The following is a 17,424-nucleotide window of genomic DNA, read 5'->3' as shown; positions in this document are numbered from 1 at the left end:
ACCCCCATACAACTGGAAAGATTTCAGTCCCTAAATCCAGGAAAACTACAGTCAAGTGAGTTGCTTCTTAAAATTACAATTAGAAGTTTATTTGCATAATCACCACTCTTACACTCTAAATTATCTTTTCATTGCAGCAATACAGGAACTTTTTAAGAGATGTTATGTGGAGGATTGGCTGGCAGGACGGGGACATATGGATGTAGCTGGAGCTGTGGATGTACTGTTGGAGTATAGAACACGGCCTGACTAGGCCGTGAGAAAATCTGAGGTAGCAAAGCTACAGTGTCTTTGTGCCTGCTACTTGGCTGGTAAACAGGAACGGAGCAAAAGCAACTAAGAGCCACCTGTGTCAACATGGGAAGGGAGTGAGAGGTGGAATCAACATTCGAGCCAGAGCCAATGGTGAGCTCGGCTTTTGCAATATGCATGAGCTAATTAAGAGGCCTATATTAAGCTGTTAGCACTTATCAATAAACGAAGTTTGCTGATTCTCATATTGAGCGTCCCTCACTTCCCTCGTCGCGACAATGTTAAAGGATTTGAGCCTGCATTATCTAATCACTCTTATGCAACCTGTCAGTAAATCAATGTATTGTGTATGACTGGACATGTCTGGCATATCCTTCCTAGCTGTTTACCCCAAGAGTAAAACTCACTGACATTCTGGGCATTTCCGATCCCACACCTCAACCTCCAGTGCAACACAAAGCCCTCATACTGCAGCATCTCTAAAAACCCATGAGAGTGCAAACTGGACCCAGCCCAGCCCCCTGACCAAGCATACAGGCTTTAAGGCAACCCCTTGGGCATCCCTGCCTGCATGGACAGCCTTGCCCTGATGATCAGGGTACCCACAGCCTCTGCCACCTGCACAAGGGGCATGGGGGGGTGAACAAAAGCAAAAACTCAACCCACACAAAGGTGGAGGATGCAGTTGAGGCATAGCTGGAATTACACAGGAGGCACGAGTGGCACAGTACAGTCTGTGCCAGGGCACCCACTGCAGAACAGCAGCATGAGGAAAGAGCAAGAGTGCTTCAAGATGGGGACACACAGCAGCTGGGGGAACAAGAGGTGTCCAAGGAAAGGCTAGAGCCAGCCTGCCACACCTGCACCCCCTGTGTCCTACCACAGGAGAAAGGGGTTGAACCTGAGCACACGATGCTCATGGGCACCTCACCTGGGTACTGGCACTGGCAGCTGGGGGACACAGCCTGCAACAGAGTCAGGCCCTCACCCAGCTGTAGTGGAAGCTCTGGAAGCTGCAGGCCAAACAATCACACCTCAGGGCTCATCTGCACCAGAAATGATGCTTTAATGTGCCAGCACCCTCCTTGCCAGGTGTGTGGGCAGGGAGAAGTTAATCTTCAGTTCCTCCCCAAGGTGGACAAACAGCTTACGTCCAGCTCAAAGGATTGGAGTGTGTTGTTTAAAAAAAATAATTTAGAAAGTTTACAGCCTGCAGTGTGAGGGGGAAAGGGCTTGTCTTCCACAGGCTCCAGCTACTTCATCCACTCCCCACCAGACTTCTTTGAAGAAACAATGTGCTGATACATCAAGAACCCCTCTGAATAATAGTCACACTTCTGTCTTCTACTATGACTCCCTCCAAAACTCTACCTTTCAAGCCCAGAAAAAAAAAACCCAACCCCCACTTAAAATATGCATTTTGAAATCCTATTAAAACTGTTCTCTGCTATATTAACCACTGGCTAATCAACATCCTTTCCTGGTTTTAAGGAGAGCAGCTGCCAAGAAGTGACCTTCAACTCACTCCCACAGCAGAGGTTTTGTTAGAGACATAACCCTGCAAGAGACAAGTTCTAGCTGAATGTTATGTCATGTTTTAAGATGTTAAACATTTTAAAATATACAAGTTACTTAAGCTTTAAACAAAGTGCTAAAATACAAAGACCAAAGCTTTTCCTTAATTAAGACAGTATATTAGTTCTGCTTAACTCTGCTTTTGCTGAAACAGGTGACATTACAGCTCACTTCACATGTCCATAGCCATTATTCCCTATTTCACACTAAACTTCCACCTTATTAGTCAGACAAGTTTTTTCCAGGAGCAACTTTCATTTGAGCAAGCCTCATGTGTTTAAACAAGAGGAACTCTCACCAGTACCCATCTTCTCCCTAATGGAGTAACAGAACTTCACAATTCTTGTAGTTCCATAATTACAGGTATAAGATGTAGGAATTCCTCCTGTCTTTAAACAGTGCCAGTTCATCTCAGAGGGTTAAAAAAATAAAAATCACGTCTTATGCAACAGACTAATAAAAACGCTACATATCAGCATAACAAGCAATATGTAACTGGCAGTTCTGCTTGTGGAGGAAGTTTTGCAAAGCCTCCTGGTGTCAAGCATCTGGAACACCTCAGCATGCTGTAAAGTAATAGCCCAACTCCTTGCTTGCAGAAGAATCAAGTATGTATTCCAGATACTTAGCACTGCTTTCCCTTGTGTCAGCAGCTCCTGTGAACAGGTCCAATCCATCCAGACACCTTCCATCTCACAGCAGTGGTATACTTGAAGAAAGGGACACAAGTTTCAGTCTATATATGTGGAGGATTAAATGCAACTAGGCAGGCAGGATAGAACCACAGGAAGGACCCTCAGGAACATCCTTGTTCAGTCATTTTGTTTGCTGGAGTTGCATCTGTGACACAGAAGTGCTTACTTAGGTCTGTGGGCTCAGAAAGGGGCTACAGAAGCCTTCCAAATTCCAGAGGCACAAAATAGAGATACTTCTATATATCCAGAGTCAGCTGAATGAAGCAAACAGCTAAAAAAAGTCCTTTGACTTTACCTATGTTATCAAATATACTCAATAGCAAGATCACTGCATCTCAGGAGTCTGTGCTGACACTTCACAGAAACCAGGAGAGTATTATCAGCTGCATTTCACATTCTCCTTCTCATCAGCATCTGAATAGGTGTGTAGTGAATCCTTTGGGGAGAAAGAAGAAATAATAAAAAAAAAATGGAACAGATTTCTTTTGTGTCCACTTCCCCTTTATTCCTTACTGCAAGAGGAAGACCAAAGAATCCCAACCTATCCTTTTGCCTACAAGGCCAGGTAGTTTTATACAATCCCAAAACTACTGTAGATATTTTACCACCAAGAGCTGCCCTGCCACATGCTCTCTCTGCAGTTTCATCTCTCCTGCCACTACAAGTTTTAATTTGAATGGTCTTGCTTAGGAAGAAAAAGAAGCATCTCAGTGGCAACATCTCTCATTTTGGTAGCACAAAGCAGGCTTTGCTAGCATGAGGTTTTTCTTTACCTGGGTTAAAAGCTGATGACGTCTCAGCTGTCTATAGAACTGCAGCACAGAAGGATCAACTCTCACTACTTTTGGGTCAAAATCCAGAACACGGAGACCTGCAAGGCTATGGGCTCAGGAGAGGGCTACGTAAGCCTGCCCACTTTCAAAGACATGAGACAGGGAGATTTCCACACAATCTAAAGACATGCCCTGCGAAAGACACAGCAAACTTTGTTACAGAACAAACAAAAAAGAACACTGTGCTGTACCAACACTAACCTGTGAGTCTGTCAAAGGTACCATTCTTGGTGTAAGGGCTTGATTTAAAAAAAAAGAAAAAAACCAAAGAAGTCTTTTGTTTTACTGTGTAACTGATTAAAAGATGAGAATCAGAAAGGAAAGGCAGTTTTCTAGTGTCAGTAAATTGCTAGCAGATAGTAGAATCCACTAACTCCAGAGAACCTCTTGTTGCACAAAACTCCTTAAATCCCATCTAATCAACACAGCAGGGAAAGAAATCCTGCTGGTTTCACTCCTAGTAGTTAACTAGAACAGTCACCACTCTCGAGCAGTCCTCAGGCAGATCAGAGAGTTTGGGTTAGGCCTGTCTGCAGGGCTGTCCTGGGCACAGCAGAATTTACAGCCTGCCCTGGTTTAAACAGTGGCACGGGAACAAACTCACAGGTCTCCAAAACCAGTATTTATCAAAGTGTATGAAGTCTTCTGAAAGGGAAGGAACTTTGAGAAAGTTACACTGTTACAATGAAAAAACCCAAACACACACCACCAAAGAGCGAGCCCAGCCCAAAGAGCGCAGCTGTGGCTCTGGCAGCTCCCTCAGTTATACTGTAAACCTCAGGGTCTCTAGTGCTAATGACTCTCAAGGAAACACTGCTCTCATCAGCCCACAGGGAATCCATCAGTTTACATTGATAAGCAGATTTCTGTGAAGTAACAAAAACAATTTACTATACCTAGACAGCAAAGTGATCAAACGTGAACTCACAGGTGGCTGTGCCTGATTTCTGTGGAGCGGAGCACAGCACTGTGCACATACACATGTATAAGGTTGGCCAGAAGAGACGAAGCTATTACTATTGTTACTGCAGGTGGTTATTTCAGCAGGCTGGTAAAAAGCAAACAGAACTAGTTTACCATATGAACATTTGTCAATCTTCATGACAAAACCACTGAAATGAAGACTGAAAAGGCCTGTTTTGGAAAAGAAAGGTTCAAGTGAATTGTGTGGTGGAAAATGTGCTTAATTCTGCTACCAAATGGCATAGTGTCTTTGCTATAAAATGGAGTGATAGGACACCTAGTATCTCACTGACCTACGATTTGCTGAAGTTCCTCAGCAAGGGCTAGAGGCTATGGGGAGGAATGGTGAAGAGTTTGTGAGAAGAGATCTGAGTAGTAGCTTTTTCAAACCATCAAGTATCTTGCACTTCACAGGCTTAAAATACATTTGAATATAATGGAAGCAACACTATTTCTGTGAATGACCAACCATACAGCACTGTAAAGAGCTTACCTGTTCAGCTAAAATTGTCAACCTCTTGAAAAGAAAATATCTAGAACATATGTCTGTATTTATGCACCCATGTAACTTTTTTTTGATCCTTTCAAAGCACTTCAAAATAATGTTGCAGTGTTACTATGGAGTCGATTAATATTCTTCATTATTTACAGACAAATAGACTTTGGTTCTGAAAACTTACAAAGCTCATCTATACCTGATAGTGTTGCTGAAACAAGTCTTTATTGTTTCTACTTTTAGTTATTCCCAAGTAAGTAGTCTGTGGCTATAGAAAAATACGCCAGAAGTGAACTATTTCATGGATAGCTTTGTACATGTAGTTTTGAACTTGAAGGTGGTGGGTTGTCCTGGGAGAGAACAGAGAATCATGGAATCATTTATGTTGGAAAAGACCTTTTAAGATCATTGAGTCCAGCTGTAAACATAACACTGCCAAGTCTACCAAATGAATACATGAAGTATTAAAGCTTAAGTTATATTGTTGTTCTAGCAGTAATAGCCAATTCTATGTCTCATTTTGTTATTTCTTTCGTGGAGTTTAAATAAGAAACTATTCACCTCCAGAGATTGTTTTATTTGGTGAACATGTTTCTCTTTCAGGTTTATAAACTTAAGGCTTGCTAAATAAATAAAAAAAAAATCATGTTATAGACACAGAGAACTTTCACAAGAACCAAATGTCCTAATGCCATTATCCCCTGACTAGCCTGCAGAGTCAAATGCCATAAATAGGATTGCACAGAGAAAGGTCTGATTGCTGAGTAATCTGAGTTGCCCCCACCTTTCATGAAAAGCCATCTACTGAATACGGAATAAATTCCTAGTTAGTAACAGAAGTGGAAGAAACATTTTTTAGCTTGAATAAGTGAGTTTGTCAGTGTTCCTGGATACAGGAGTAACATTGGAACATATACTACCATAGAGATGTCTGCTTCCCCCTCCCCCTCAGAGTGGCCATCTCTATGTGCCTGTATTTTGCACAAAGATTTCAAAGTATGGAGAACAGAAAACTAGTGGCCATGGTTCTAACTAGTAATACCAATTAAAATATTTTATTTGTTTTGTTGCAACAGCACATCATGCATTGTTAATGCTTTTCTGTGGTCTATCTCTTTTGCTTCTTACAGAAAAAAACCTAAAGCATTTCATAAACATGAATTTATTTCAAATTTGAATGAAGAAAATTAAGATTTCATTTACTTCCAAACTACTTGATTTCTCAAATCTTGAGTAGTGTCTTCTCAAAAATCTTCACTAATTTGTAGCTGTCCTCTTGACTTTAATGACAGCTGTCTTAATCCCAATTTAAATGCAATCTTTTACTTTTTGTGAGATACTTTAGAAAATTCAATTGAAATTACAAAGCATTATCTTTCTAACTCTGTAATATCATCTGATTTTTTTTTTTTTGGTAATTTTATTGAAGGGAAGTTAAGAGAAAGGATACAGAAGCACTTACATGTACTTCCCTCCCCTTGTCGGGTGTGTTATAATAATACAATGGTATGATCCCAGCTTCAGAAGGACAAGTAGAATACAGAGCTCTGTCTGGAATTTGCTGCATGGCCTGGTATCATTTCGTTGGCCTTATCTGGACTAGTGAATTCATTCTTGCCTGTCAGCAAATGGTGATTGCTGGGGCTGTGGTTACTTGTTATTTCAACAGGTGAGTGCAGAATTACCCCTGGATAGTTTTGGGGATTTTCCAGCATTTACTTTCAATCTTTTTCAAGGAAAAATAGTCTCAAATAGATCACAATTTATGTCAATATCTGAAATCCAATTTACCATAAAATAATGTTGCTTGTTGCAAGATCTTGAGTTAGATTTTACAATATGCATGATAATAATGTGACTCACCCCAACCTCTGGAGATATTGGGCCAAACTGAGCCTTCCTATAAGCCATTAGAGCCGAGTTGACTCCGGTGGAATTACCATTCGGAAGGCATAGGCTGCATTTGACTCTTTTGCAGGAGACTGCATTAGCTCCAAATGAGAAGCCATCTAGAGTTCCTTGGTAATTTCATGTGTTCATAGGCATTGACCTTTTTGTAAGTGTTCACCCTTGCTCTGGGTTTTCCTTTATTCTTACTGCATAACTGCCTGGTCTATTACTCTTTTTTTCATTCTATGCAGTTATTTTCAGTTAACTGTAAATGCTTTAACACCACTGTTAAGTATTCAAAGATGTGTAAACTAGCTTCCTTTAATTTTATACTGCCCTGGAATGTAAATGCGGAGGAAATGAGTAAAAGTAAAACGAAATTGAATTGGTTTCATGCACTCATTGCAGGAGAAGATTTAAATCTCACAATACGTGGTTGAATTGTGTGACAATGAAGAGAGCAGTAGCCTGATAACATTTTCCTTCATAAGTATTTTATGAGCTCTCACATCCTCATTGCTCTGTACTTCTGTGCCCAGTGATGAGATGTTCTGATCTGTGAAAAATTCTGGCATTTAAGGCATTTCTTTATTTTGTATTAGAGGAATATGTCAATAACCTCAATTTGTTAAACAATCCCGCGCGACGCCTCTTCCCCTCTCTTCTCCGACGGCTTCTGCCAGGGCGGGAGGAGGCAGGTGGGCCCGAGAAACACCAGCTCCTCCGTACCAAGGCAACCCCGACCCCACGCCCCCGGAGGCACATCTCCAAGCCCCTCCCCGCCCCCCCACAGGCCCCCCCACTTCCACAAAACTCTCCAAGCTTCACTTGGACTCACCACGGCGACGCACGGCGCAGTTCCAGGGGCTGCGGGGAGTCGGGCCCTCTGGGCAAAGGCAGCTGGGCATGCGAGGCAGCGGCCAAAGAGGCTGCCGCCCTGCTTACAGGGGGCTCCGGCCGCTGCCCGGACCACAGAGCGCCTGGGACACCAGGGCACTGGCCCCGACTTACAGGGAGGCCCTGGGCCCAAAGGCCCAAAATTCGCGCGAGTTATTAAATTTACACCTCCTCTGTACAAACAACGCTACCAGTTCGTCAGAGATTTAGTGGAGAAATACAAACCTAAGAAGGTTGGTATGTTTTGTTGTCTCTCTAGGTTATAAATTTGAAAAGAAGTTGACACTTCATATCTCAGGAAGACAAAATGCACAGATAACCTTTTGACTCAATTACCAAGCTCAATTACAATTTTGGATGAGCTGCTGTTAAAACTGAATTGGTGATAATGTGTTGTTTTTCAGGGATGCATATAATTAATGTTACTTGATGGGAAGAGGAGACTATTTAAATGAGAGAAATGCCTTAGCCTGTTTTGGAGAGTAGTGGGCATTCTGGTTTTAATTTAAAGCTGAGTAATTCGGTTCAAGCTGCTTTCATCACAGTTGGGATTTGCTTTCTAGAGTTGGTTGTTCCATATGCAGTATCAGGTTTGCCTCATCATTCACATGACTGTTCTCAGTTGAGAAGTGACACTGAGAGTGTGGGATTATGTGAGGCTCACTCATCTCCACTTGCTTAAGATCTTGTGACCCTTTCTTGTGTTGTCTGTCTCAGTATACCCGAACTCTTGTTTCAATACTACTTGGGAAAGTTAAATTAATTAAATTATGTACTGTAGCGTTTGTTCTTTTCTAACATGTCCTCTCCCTTTCCTCCCCCAGAAGCAGTTCCCAAATCTGCAGTGTTTAATTCTGAAACTGATGCTTATCTTTTAGGGGGCATGCAAGAAAATGATGAGAAATGCACCTGCAGTGCACTTAAATAATCATAATTCTGGTAGCTAATAAAAATCTGTGAGGTCACGGCACTGTAATCTGCTTTTAAATAGAACATATTCACCAGTGTTGCATCTGTATTTAAAGATTTGAATTTTCTGATTTAGGATGTGGAAGGGGTGAGAGGGTAAACTTTCTGTTTACCCACGGGGTAGAGATAAGCTGGATAGAAACAATTCAGGATTTTCACAGGGAGAACAGCAATGTGCTTCAACCTAGACTGAGCCTGAGAAAGAACAGGGTGGGTTGGTTTGTGTACCCAACTATCTCTTAAGCTTACAGAAAAGAATATCTGTTATTTGATTTTGTGGTATGAATATCCCCAGAGTTCCCCACTTAAACATTAGACTGAGCCTGTAAACTTGTTTTGTGCAGATTCTTTGCTGGTAACTTGGCTGCTGGTGAGCCTGTTTTCAGAGCAGTCCAGTGAAAAGCAGTGGTGAATGTGAAAATTGCTATAGCTTTGGTACTTAAAATCATACCTTACTGTTATTCATGTGGAAGACATTTTCCAGTGTCAGTGGGATGTTCTACATGTACTTTTTTATAAGTGTAATAACAAAAGGTTAATTCTTTTTAAAAATCTTGCAGGATGTTCATATACATTTTTTAAAAAGAAAAAACCATTTAGTTTTGGTTGTGAAATGCTTTATCATTAAAAAGTTATTTTGATGTAAATATGGGCTTTTAATTTTATTAAAATCTCTGAAATTGCTTGGAAATATATAGCATTTACACATTGCTTAATATATAATTTACAGGTGGCAGATTTAGGATGTGCTGACTGCAGGCTTCTCTGGATGCTGAAATTCTGCAGTTGCATTGAAGTGTTAGCTGGGCTAGATATCTCTGCAAGTGTAATGGAAGAGAAAATGTAAGCTCTTTGATTGTGTTTTAAGGTTTGTATTTGTCTTGATGTAGTGGTGTGGTGGGTTGACTGTGGCTGGAGGCCAGGTACTCACCAAAAGCTGCTCTGTCACTCCCCTCCTCAACTGGACAGGGGAGAGAAAATACAACAAAAGGCTCATGAGTTAAAGGGCAGGGACAGATCACTCACCAGTTACCATCTTGGGCAAAACAGACTTGACTTGCAGAAATTAGTTGAATTTATTATCAAAATCAGAGTAGGATAATGAGAAGTATGGCAAATCTTAAAAACATCTTTGCCCCCACCTCTCACTCCTTACCGACTTTATTCCCTCCCCACCAGCAGCACAAAGAGACAGGGAATGGGGATTACAGTCAGTTCCTCACATGTTATTTCTGCTGCTGCTTCATCTTCAAGGAGTCCTTCCCCCCTGCTCCACCATGGGCTTTCCCTCAGAAAAGCCACCTCTGGAGCTCCCTGATTAGCAAAACCTTGCCACGGAAACCAAATACAAGTGGCATGCTGCATTACTGCTTGTAGAGGTTTTAGAGTTAGGGTAACTGCAGAAATACCAGCTGGCAGCTGAAGAGCTCTCTGTCGCCCTTGGTTACATTGGGTCTGTGCCTGGGGCCCCCTGGGCTGTGGGTGCCCGTAATGTCACCTAATGTAGCCAGAGGGCTGGATCATGGAAAGGCCCTTAAGGTGTGCACACCTGAGACATACACTGTTTGTAAAGGCACTAATGCATTGTATTAGTTTTCAGTTTATGCTTATTATTGTCTTCAGAAAGATCAGTTTGGATCTTTTTTGAAATGTTCATGTCACCGTGGTGGGGACTTGGTTCTTGTTTATTTTTTTGTAATGGAAAGCTTAGCTCAATGTGTGGTGTCTGGTTTAGAAGCCTCTAAAATGAGAGGTTTATATGATCTTTGAAGCATTGGTCAGACTGGTGAACATAAATTTCTTTCTTGGAAGCTCACTAATACAATTTCAGTGAATATGTAGGATCTAGATGCTGATGTTATCACTTGCTCTTTCTCAAGAATGAAGAGAAGTAACCTTTTATATTTAACATTTATTGTGTATTTTGTCTAATGCAGTATTTCAGAATGAAATTTGCACGTATACTTTGGTTTCTCAGTGTCTTTCATTTGGAAAAAATAGGTAATATGTGTGCCTAAAACTTCCCCCAAAACCCTGAAAAGTGTGTGTAAGTCAGACTTACTGTGTGTCTAGAGTTGAACTACTATCAGAACTTACAAGTGGCTTTCCAAGTGACTTGAAAATGTAGTGGAAATTTTTGTAAACATCAAGGACAGGTTCTGGAGTAACTTCTACTCTTTCTGTCCTGTTGTAGGTAGTCATGAAAAGTGTTTGTATTGGATATTCTTTTTTATATCCACGTAAAATATTTTTTTTGAGATTCATGAGATATCTATGTAGGGTGTTTACTAGTTCATTTACATGTAAAATTTTCCTTAAGGTCCTTGATGTAACATCTTATTTTTAATACCTTTGTAGGCATACGTTGTCTCCTCTTCCTTTTGATTATTTGCAACCATCTGAAAGATCCCTAACTGTTACCTTGCATCATGGTTCAGTGGCCCATAAAGATCCTTGCATGCTTGGTTTTGACTTGGTGACATGTATTGAACTGTGAGTATTAGGCCAATGCTCTACATTTTTCTAAGTTCATTAGAGTTCAGCTTGGAATTTTGTCCATGCTCCAAACAGACTTGATCAAACCTTTCAAGCAGAAGAGTAGAAGTAGAAAAGTAGCAAATAGAAGAGCGGCATCCTCTAACTTGTGCTTAAATTAGCCATAATAAGCTATTCAAGTAGTGCTTGCATACGGTGGGAGAAAGATACTGATGAAAAATTGCAAAATGCAAGAGGAGATTTGGTCAGACAAAACCCCTGTGTGGCCACTTGGCCACAGTGCCACTGCTGATATTGCACAGCTAGGTGTAAAATTACAAATTACAGATACGGGTTTGGGTTGGTTTTTTTTGGCTGGTTGTTAAGATTAAAGTATCATAGGGTTTTTTTAAACACAGACATCAATTTACTCTTTTCAGAATAGAACACCTGGAAGAATCAGAGCTGAAGAAATTTCCTGAAGTGGTGTTTGGTTTCATGGCTCCAAGCATGGTTGTGATCAGTACTCCAAATTCTGAATTTAACCCTTTGCTTCCAGGAGTGGTGTTACATAGGCATCCAGATCACAAATTTGAATGGAACCAAGCGCAATTTCAAAGCTGGTAAGCTCACTGAACATGTATGCTGACAGCTCTGGGTGCCCCAGAGTGTGAGAAACAAATGGCATTTTCAGTATGGTTCACATATGTAGTTTGCTGTCAGTGAAGTGCCACCTCCTGACTTGGTGAAATGTTTCTTTGCTGTTAAGAGTAGTTAAGCGTGTTCTGTGGGTTTTATGTTTTATGATGGTGGTTAAGTTGGCTTGCTCTTACTGTAGCTGCTCTGTAGAAAACATTTAAAACTTTTACCTACCTTTTTGTGTATCTTTATTACAATTAACGCATTTGAAGTGTAAGGTTTTAATTAGCCTTTTTGCATATAGAAATGCTTTATAAAACCCTAAGAAGTGTGCTCAGTATGTACATGCAAAGTGCTCAGTTAGTCCAGACCTTTCTGTAAGAGTGTGCAAGCAGAGTTATGGAATAACCGTAGAGCAGGGCATGATGGATAAAATTGAGGATAGTTTGGTGTATCGTGGCACAATGAAATGCAAAACATATGTACATGACAGAGGGTTACATGAAATCTGTCTTACTCTTAGTGTCGGTAGGTGTAATAAAAATAAAAGCAAGAGGGATATGTGTCCTGTGATAACGTTCAACTGTCAAGCAGTTGTGGAAGAAACTGTATCTTAGAAGCTTTGCCCCTTAAATTATGTTGTTTCTGCCATAGACTTTAAAGTATCCAGTCACTTTTGAGTATGTAGTTTTGCGAAGCTTGAAGCATATATTTTTCCCTACATAAGGATACTAAAACCTGCCTGCATTATTAGTAGAGACCATTTTTATGACTTTAAGTAAATGTAGATTCTGCTTTTCAATATATGTGAATTAAAAATATTGATATCACTAAACGAGTGAATTTTTTTTTTTAACCTGTAAACACAAAGTCTTTGTGTTGTGAAGTATAAGTATTGCAATATTCTCTAAAATACATGGGATGTTAATTTAGTTTACTACTTTCTCATGGAGAATGATGCAGGTAGGTAGTGCCATTTTAGTTCCCTGCCCCATCCTTTTGTTCACACTGGCTGATGTACTACAAGATGGTTTTCACTTAGATGTCACGTACCCTGTTGTAACCTTTATTAGGTAGACTTTACTTTTCATACATGTACATATACAACAAACCCTTTTATTTTCCCTATTAACTGGTCTCCTGGGGTTTTGGGTTGTGTATATTTTTTATGAGTTCTTCTCAAATAATTTTGTTCTTGAAAATCAGTAGGTTGTAGCTCATTTCTAATATATTTAAGTTGGTGACTAAGCAACTGTGACCATGAACTTTCTATGCACGCAGTTTAGAAATAATGGTAATGTTTGGATGCCTAAATTACTGATACTAAGTGATTCAGACTGTGGTAGGCATATGATTACAGCTCTGATACAGCAAGTTTTGACAGCACTTATCTTCAGGCATGTGAGTATTGTTAGGGAAACTGGGCTCAAGCATTCACAGGCTCAGGGTCTTGCTTCTCCTTGAGAATGCATCTTTATCACATGAAAAGATGAATATTTCATATGATTGGAATAATTTGTCTTTCTTAGGGCTCTGGAGGCTGCTAGATGCTATGATTACTCCGTGGAATTTACTGGTGTAGGGCACCCACCAAAAGGAATGGAGAATGTTGGGTTTTGTACCCAAATAGGTGTGTTTGTTAGAAAATATCCTCAAACTGGTGGATCTGTTCAGTATGAGAAACCCACTGAAGCAGTTTACAAAACAGTAAGTATTATTTTCTTCCCTTAGAGGTATAAATAAATAGTAAAATTGTCTGTGACTGCCCGTGAAAGTGTTGTTACCATGGACTACTATTGCTATCCAGTCTTAGCTCTGATTGTCACACACCATCAGATCAAGAGTGTCTCATTCTATGATTTGTGTTTCTAATTGTATAAAGGCCTTTAACCTTTAGAATATTTGCTAAACAACACTATGGATAATCATTCTTAACATACTCTTATCCTTAGAATGAAAATTTTCAATTCTGCCAGGTATACTATTTTTATAGTTTTTCCTCTAGTCATTAATTTCATTTATTATGTGGTTGTTGGCAATTACACATATCTTTCAGATTCATAAAAAATAAAAGCAAAAAAGGCATTTCTAGCTAAATGCCTTGTGGTATAAATCAAATTTTTTCAGGGACAACATGAAGTAATAATGCAAAAATAAATATACTGGTTTTTTTCTTTTTCAATTTTATGAGGCCTTGTTTCAGTGAACATACATACATATTTTTACACAAAGAACTGAATATGTATCTTGAAATGACGTGTGACCTGAACTGAAACACAAATATATCTTCTGTAGTTTCCAAGCCATAAAAACATTTGTGATTTCTGTATTTCAAATTTCTATACATGTGAAATGTCACTTGTCATCTACTGCCTTTAATAAAATCTTGAAGTGGTCTGGGAATATGGAAATATGTCTAGGTGATGGACATGTACTAGAAATTGCTTTCATTATCTCCTGTTACAGGGCCATTAAGGAGGGAGTTTTGACACTGATATTCCTTTGAGTTTAAACAAGAGTGTTAATCTCCTACGTTTCTTATCGAACTAATTTTTATTATGTAACTAATTTACGGGAATAAATCAATATTTCAGGATGCAATTGAAAAGTAGGAAATAATTACAGACAGTGGAACTTCATTGGTACCCTGTTGATATAAAGCACTTCCTGGTAAGCTGGTGGGAATGAGTTTGTCTGCCTAGTTTCCTTAATTGCCTCAGAGTATAGCTCAGTGTAGAACACACAAGTTCACGTATTTTAATGTCACAATTTATTTGTAGCGTCCCCTGCAGTTGTGAAAGCATATTTAATGTTTTATTCTGAAAACAGAATAAATGACATGCTCTAGTCCTGGTTTCCAGATGACAGTTCAGAAGTAGTTTAGAACTGTCACCAGCACCTCATCATGAGTAATGTGAAAAGTAAGAGAATTATTAAAAAGAACTAAGGAATTACAGGACTTCACCTTGCACATTTTACGAGTGTAGCTTGCAGGTATAAGCCTGTTTTTGGGGGTTTTAAATTCCATTAACTGCCATTGTAGTTGTAATACATAAAATCAACTGAACTAGTTTTTGGTATCTGAAAATGTTTAATAAGCAAAGCAAGATTGAATAAAAAATTATGTTCACATTTTAGAGGGGTTTTTTGATAGCAAATGTTAAACTCTGACCCTGTGATAGTGATAAACATTTTATGTGTTCTTGTATGTTGTAAAGGTCTTCAAAGCAGTGTATCCAAGTCTGAAAGATGAGAAGTACTTGCAGAATGCAGTTGTCAGTGAAGTTATTTTCACAGCCCAAAACATTAAGCACCATTTAATGTCAAAACATGAGGAGTACGATGATGATCCCGAAAGAAAATCTGAATTCCAGCCTTCAGTTGACTCTTTTTCAGACTATCTTGGAAAACTGGTTGTTGATAAAACCATGGAACCATTTGTCAATGGAAATGAGGTCTGTATACCTCTTGCAGCAATCTTTTCTTTTCCCAAAGTGAATCAACTGTGTGGTACCTTTGAGAAGTTATGCAAACTCATTGCTGGCAAGGTCACACTGAGCAGTGATGGTTCTGCTGTGGTGTTCAATACTGAACATGAAACTGAGGAGGATTAGATCACAGATTCCTTATACAAAGTTCAGTTAAAGTAATTAAAGTGGTTTTTTAGTAGCTGTCAAATGATGTGTGCTGTCTGTTAACCAGAACACACAGTCTTCTCTAAACCTCTCCTCAGTGGTCAGCACCTCTCCTATGGAATGAAGACAAAACCAGCAGTAACTCACAAGGGTTTCATGTAGACTATCAGAGGGTAAAAGGAAATAATTAATTCCCATGAAGAAAATGAAGTATTTCTGTTTGCTTTCTATTACCTTAGTGTAGCTATCATTACTAGATTATTTTTAGTAATCTCTTGTTAGCTCCAGAGTAGTTGATGATAACATGTATTATGTTGTTGTGCTGAATAATGCTAGTCAAACATTGGATTAAGGCAAGTTTTTTCATACTAGAATGAAATTTATAGATGCCTTCTTCAAGATGAGCACATCCTCAGCCTTGATGAAAACCAAATGTTGTTCCAGATGAACAGTAATATGAAAGTGGTATTGTTGACTGTTCTGTTTTTTAAAGAAAAAAAAATTAAGAAGTGCTATACTTGTGAATGCTAATCTGGCTCTGATGTACCTGAAAATTTTCTGTGTTTTCATGTGCAGCTGTTATGCAAAACTGTAAAATCCAAATAGAGTAAATGAAAAAAAATTCAAGAACAGTCCATACCCCAGTAATGGTTTTGCCTTGGTATATTAATTGTGTGTATGCAGCTTGTTTTCAGTCACAAGATGTTTTCCTTCTAGATTAGAAAAAGATCTTGTGTCTGAATGACACATTTTCCTTATAACATACATGTTGCTAAAACAGTGTGAAAACACAGTAGTAGAAAAAGCAAAACATTTAAAAAAAGAAATCATTAACTGGAAGATTTGTTTGCTGATGAGACTTGTCATTTATTCTATAAGGAACCTGTTGACTCATGAAACAAAGAGGAAAAACAACAACCACAAAAGAAATTCTAGGATATTCTGGTGAAGTTTTGGAAAAAATTGTCTTCCTTCTTGACTGAAGTTATATATGGTACAGTTAATTCTCTTAATCCTTACTCTTCAAATAATTGGTTACTAAACTGATCTGAGTGCCAAACAGTTTGTACTATAATTAGCTGCAATTTTCACCAATCTAGATTTTTTTCTTAATTTAAGAACAGATACTCAGTGCAGTACCAGAAAGCTTGGTTATTTTGAATGAGAAGAGAAATACATACCACAGTTAGTTCTTCTAAAAAATAAGAAGGAAATTTATAAAGTTATAGAAACCGTATGAAAAGTTTTTAGTAGGTCATTATACTCAACTGAAGAGGATTAATTTTGTCATTTGCAAGGTGGGCAGGGACTACACCCTGTGCCCTCACTTTCCCCAAATACTGCTAGTTGGGGAGTTTGCTTAATAAATTAACCTCCTAGTATGCCTGCCACATTAAAACTGATTTTTCCTTTGTGTAAGACTGACATACTACTTTTCCTCTCCAGGAGGCAGATAAATAACTGTACTAGTAACAGTGCCATTAAATACTTTGTGGACTGGAGAGGGAGTTTAATAACCTGCAGGGGTAAAGTTTGAAAAGAGTAGAGAAACTGAAATGGACAAACACTTCCATTTAAGTTTGTAATTTTTTGTATTTAAAAAAAAAGACATAATTGTTTAGAAACAGATTCCAAGCTGAAGACATGAGTTTATTGAATGTCTGAGAGATTTGCATTTAAATACAGTAAAAAAACCCCCATAACCCACCCACACATCCTGAACAGTTTACTATATAGAAGTTGCCAGTATTCATATAACACAGTTTACAAAAAGGAAAATAGAACACCTAAATATGAAGGTTATATTCCACTTAAAATACACACAACTAGAGAATCACTTCATGAAGAGTTGTAACTCAAGTCAGAAGAATAAATTACTAGGATGCAATTTTATTAGAAGCTGGATTTCTATGTCAACTTCCTTAAAACATCTGCTCAGGCAAGAAAATAATTATTCCTAGTAAAGAAAGTATCTAATCTATGACAATTAGCTGTGTCTTTTAACATAAAACACAAATCTGGGCTATGGAAGTTCCCTTGAGAATTACATAAGTAGCTGTACAATGTTTTTTAAAAGTCTGTTTTCCTCAAACTATATGTAGTTT

At 38.9% G+C, this 17,424-nt stretch overlaps 1 protein-coding gene and 1 long non-coding RNA gene across 2 annotated transcripts; one reads left to right on the top strand and one right to left on the bottom strand.

Annotated features, from left to right (window-relative positions):
- Positions 1–1,828: 1,828 nt before the first annotated feature.
- LOC116791244 lies at positions 1,829–3,484 on the bottom strand. Its single transcript, XR_004358663.1, has 2 exons — positions 3,296–3,484; positions 1,829–2,958 (listed from the first exon to the last, which is right to left on the bottom strand). It is a non-coding gene; the product is annotated as an uncharacterized LOC116791244 (long non-coding RNA).
- A 2,895-nt stretch (positions 3,485–6,379) lies between these two features.
- Positions 6,380–15,792, top strand: HENMT1 (HEN methyltransferase 1). The gene is made up of 7 exons (XM_032696740.1): positions 6,380–6,483; positions 7,498–7,834; positions 9,301–9,413; positions 10,929–11,063; positions 11,486–11,668; positions 13,214–13,391; positions 14,903–15,792. Exons 1-7 carry the CDS (start codon positions 6,380–6,382, stop codon positions 15,296–15,298), a joined length of 1,446 nt encoding a protein of 481 aa, XP_032552631.1. The 3' UTR covers positions 15,299–15,792.
- The last annotated feature ends 1,632 nt before the right edge of the window (positions 15,793–17,424 follow it).

This window comes from Chiroxiphia lanceolata, chromosome 9 (genome assembly GCF_009829145.1).
Source record: "Chiroxiphia lanceolata isolate bChiLan1 chromosome 9, bChiLan1.pri, whole genome shotgun sequence".
Lineage (NCBI taxonomy): Eukaryota > Metazoa > Chordata > Aves > Passeriformes > Pipridae > Chiroxiphia > Chiroxiphia lanceolata.
The sequence above is the reverse complement of the archived record's forward strand: the minus strand, read 5'-3'. Positions and strand labels throughout refer to the sequence as shown.

Bases quoted from the DNA above. Each gene is read 5' to 3' on its own strand.
- HENMT1 (XM_032696740.1), top strand. From the start codon at position 6,380: ATGGCCTGGTATCATTTCGTTGGCCTTATCTGGACTAGTGAATTCATT. The intron at 6,484-7,497 runs GTGAGTGCAGAA...GCCCCCCCACAG, and splicing joins GTTACTTGTTATTTCAACAG to GCCCCCCCACTTCCACAAAA. The intron at 7,835-9,300 runs GTTGGTATGTTT...TATAATTTACAG, and splicing joins AGAAATACAAACCTAAGAAG to GTGGCAGATTTAGGATGTGC.